Below are 2,087 nucleotides of genomic sequence, written 5' to 3'. Positions count from 1 at the left end.
AGCCCCCCCCCCACGCCACAGCTGTGCCCCTGTTCTCTGGCCTGCCCTCCCAGCCCAGCTCTGCCCAAGCCATGCCATGCCTCCTGCGGGCCTCAGCTCAGGCACCCACAGGGGGCCTCCCCGACCCCTCGCCCTGCCCGCCAGCGTGCGCTGTGCACTCCCAAATGACAGGCCAAGAGGGCGGACGCAGGCCGGGCACACCGGCTCCTGTGGCTCCTCTAGAACCACAACGCCCTCTGGGGAGAGGCCAGAGCCCATCGTCAGCGTCCGGCAGAACTTCCCCGAAGACCCCAGAGGGACAGAGAGATTTGGGGCTGGGGAGGGAGAACAGAGGGAGGCACCTGAGGAAATTTCCGGAAAAGGCTCAGGGAGCCGTGAGAGGCGAGCGAGAGAGCAGAGGGAGCCAGTGTCTGCGCCTCCCGCCTGCTGGTCCCCGCAGGCCTTCCTCTCCCACGCCTCTCCGTGCTCCCGCCCGTCCTCTCCCACGCCTCTCCGTGCTCCCGCCCAGGGCCAGGAGCTTCATTTACAGCAGCCGTCGGCAACCGGTGGTCCGTGAGGTCCGAAAGGTTGGCGGCCGCTGGTTTACAGAACCGGGAAATGCTACTGCCTCAGGGGTTTCAGTGAGAATTAAGTAAGAAGCTGGCCCTGGCCGGTGTGGTTCAATGAATAGAGCGTCAGCCTGCAGACTGAAGGGTCCCGGGTTCAATTCTGGTCAAAGGCACATGCCAGGGTTGTGGGCTCGGTCCCCGGTAGGGGGCATGCAGGAGGCAGTGATCAACGATTCTCTCATCGTTGATATTTCTATCTCTCTCTCCCTCTCCCTTCCTCTCTGAAATCAATAAAAATATATATTTTTTAAAAAAGAAGCTAGACAGGACAGTTTCCTAGCCAGCGCACCTTGAATGGACAGGTGTGGCTTGTAATCCATTCAGGTGACCAGGGGTTGGGCCAGTGGTCTTATCCACTTACCCAGTGTTTTCAGCGGCCCTCCGGCCTGGGCACACCTCCCGCCCATTTCACAGATGAGGGGCGGAGGGGATCCCCGCTGGAGAGCGCGCATCTGTCTCACTTGTAGGTGTGGGAAGCGCTCACCTGCTCCTCTCCCCGCCGCCGTCCACGTCCACCACGTTCCACATGACGCAGGAGTCGTCGGAAATCACGATGAACGGCCAGATGTCCTGAGGCTTGATCCCCAGCTCCTCCTGCCGGTTCCGCTCCAGCTCCAGGTTGTGGTAGGACAGCTCCTTGATCAGGAAGGGGCCAAAGAGCCGCGGTTTGCCAACCACGGGTCTAGGACAAAGGACATTTTTCTACCACATGGAAAGATTGGGAAGGCCCTGGCCAGGTGGCTCAGTTGGTTGGAGCATCATCCCACACATCAAAAGGTTGCGGGTTCAATTCCTGATCAGGACACATACCTAGGTTGTGGGCCCCATCACTACTCGGGGTGCATACGGGAGGCACCAGATCCATGTTTCTCTCCCATCAGTGTTTCGTTTGTTTTTGAAAAGACTTTTGATTCTTTTTTAAAAAAAAAGATTTTATTGATTTTTTACAGAGAGGAAGGGAGAGGAATAGAGAGTCAGAAACATCGATGAGGGAGAAACATCCATCAGCTGCCTCCTGCACACTCCCTACTGGGGATGTGCCCGCAACCAAGGTACATGCCCTCGACCAAAATCGAACCTGGGACCCTTCAGTCCGTAGGCTGACGCTTATCCACTGAGCCAAACCGGCGAGGGCTCTTTCTCTCTTTTTCTTACTCTTTATTGTTGAAAGTATTAAATATGTCCCCTTTTATCCCCCATCGACCCCATCCAGCCCACCCCACCCCCGGTCATTTGCCAAGATTACTGACATTCCCGGGCCATGATTCTGGTGACAACAGAATCAAAACGAACGCCTGCCATTTAACTTCACACACATGCTTCTCCCCAGGGTGACACGCTAACATCACTTTTCTGCTCACCAGCAAAAAGCCTGTTGAAACTATGTTGTCTCTGGAGGTTTCTTTCAGCAAACCCTCTAAAAGCAGCAGTGACTCCCATGCAGATCGCCTTGTACATGTTTGATGAACAATACATACA

The 2,087-nt window shown here is 56.1% G+C and overlaps 1 protein-coding gene across 1 annotated transcript in view; it reads right to left on the bottom strand.

Annotated features, from left to right (window-relative positions):
- Positions 1-2,087, bottom strand: part of GREB1 (growth regulation by estrogen in breast cancer 1) — an 81,565-nt gene that overhangs the window by 36,221 nt on the left and 43,257 nt on the right. Inside the window, exon 27 of the mRNA XM_015564943.1 lies at positions 1,093-1,290. Coding sequence (XP_015420429.1) covers positions 1,093-1,290 — 198 coding nt within the window. The remainder of the gene's footprint in view (positions 1-1,092; positions 1,291-2,087) is intronic.

Source organism: Myotis davidii, unplaced genomic scaffold, assembly GCF_000327345.1.
Source record: "Myotis davidii unplaced genomic scaffold, ASM32734v1 scaffold61, whole genome shotgun sequence".
NCBI lineage: Eukaryota > Metazoa > Chordata > Mammalia > Chiroptera > Vespertilionidae > Myotis > Myotis davidii.
Note: the sequence above shows the minus strand (reverse complement) of the source record. Positions and strands in the feature narration are given on the sequence as shown.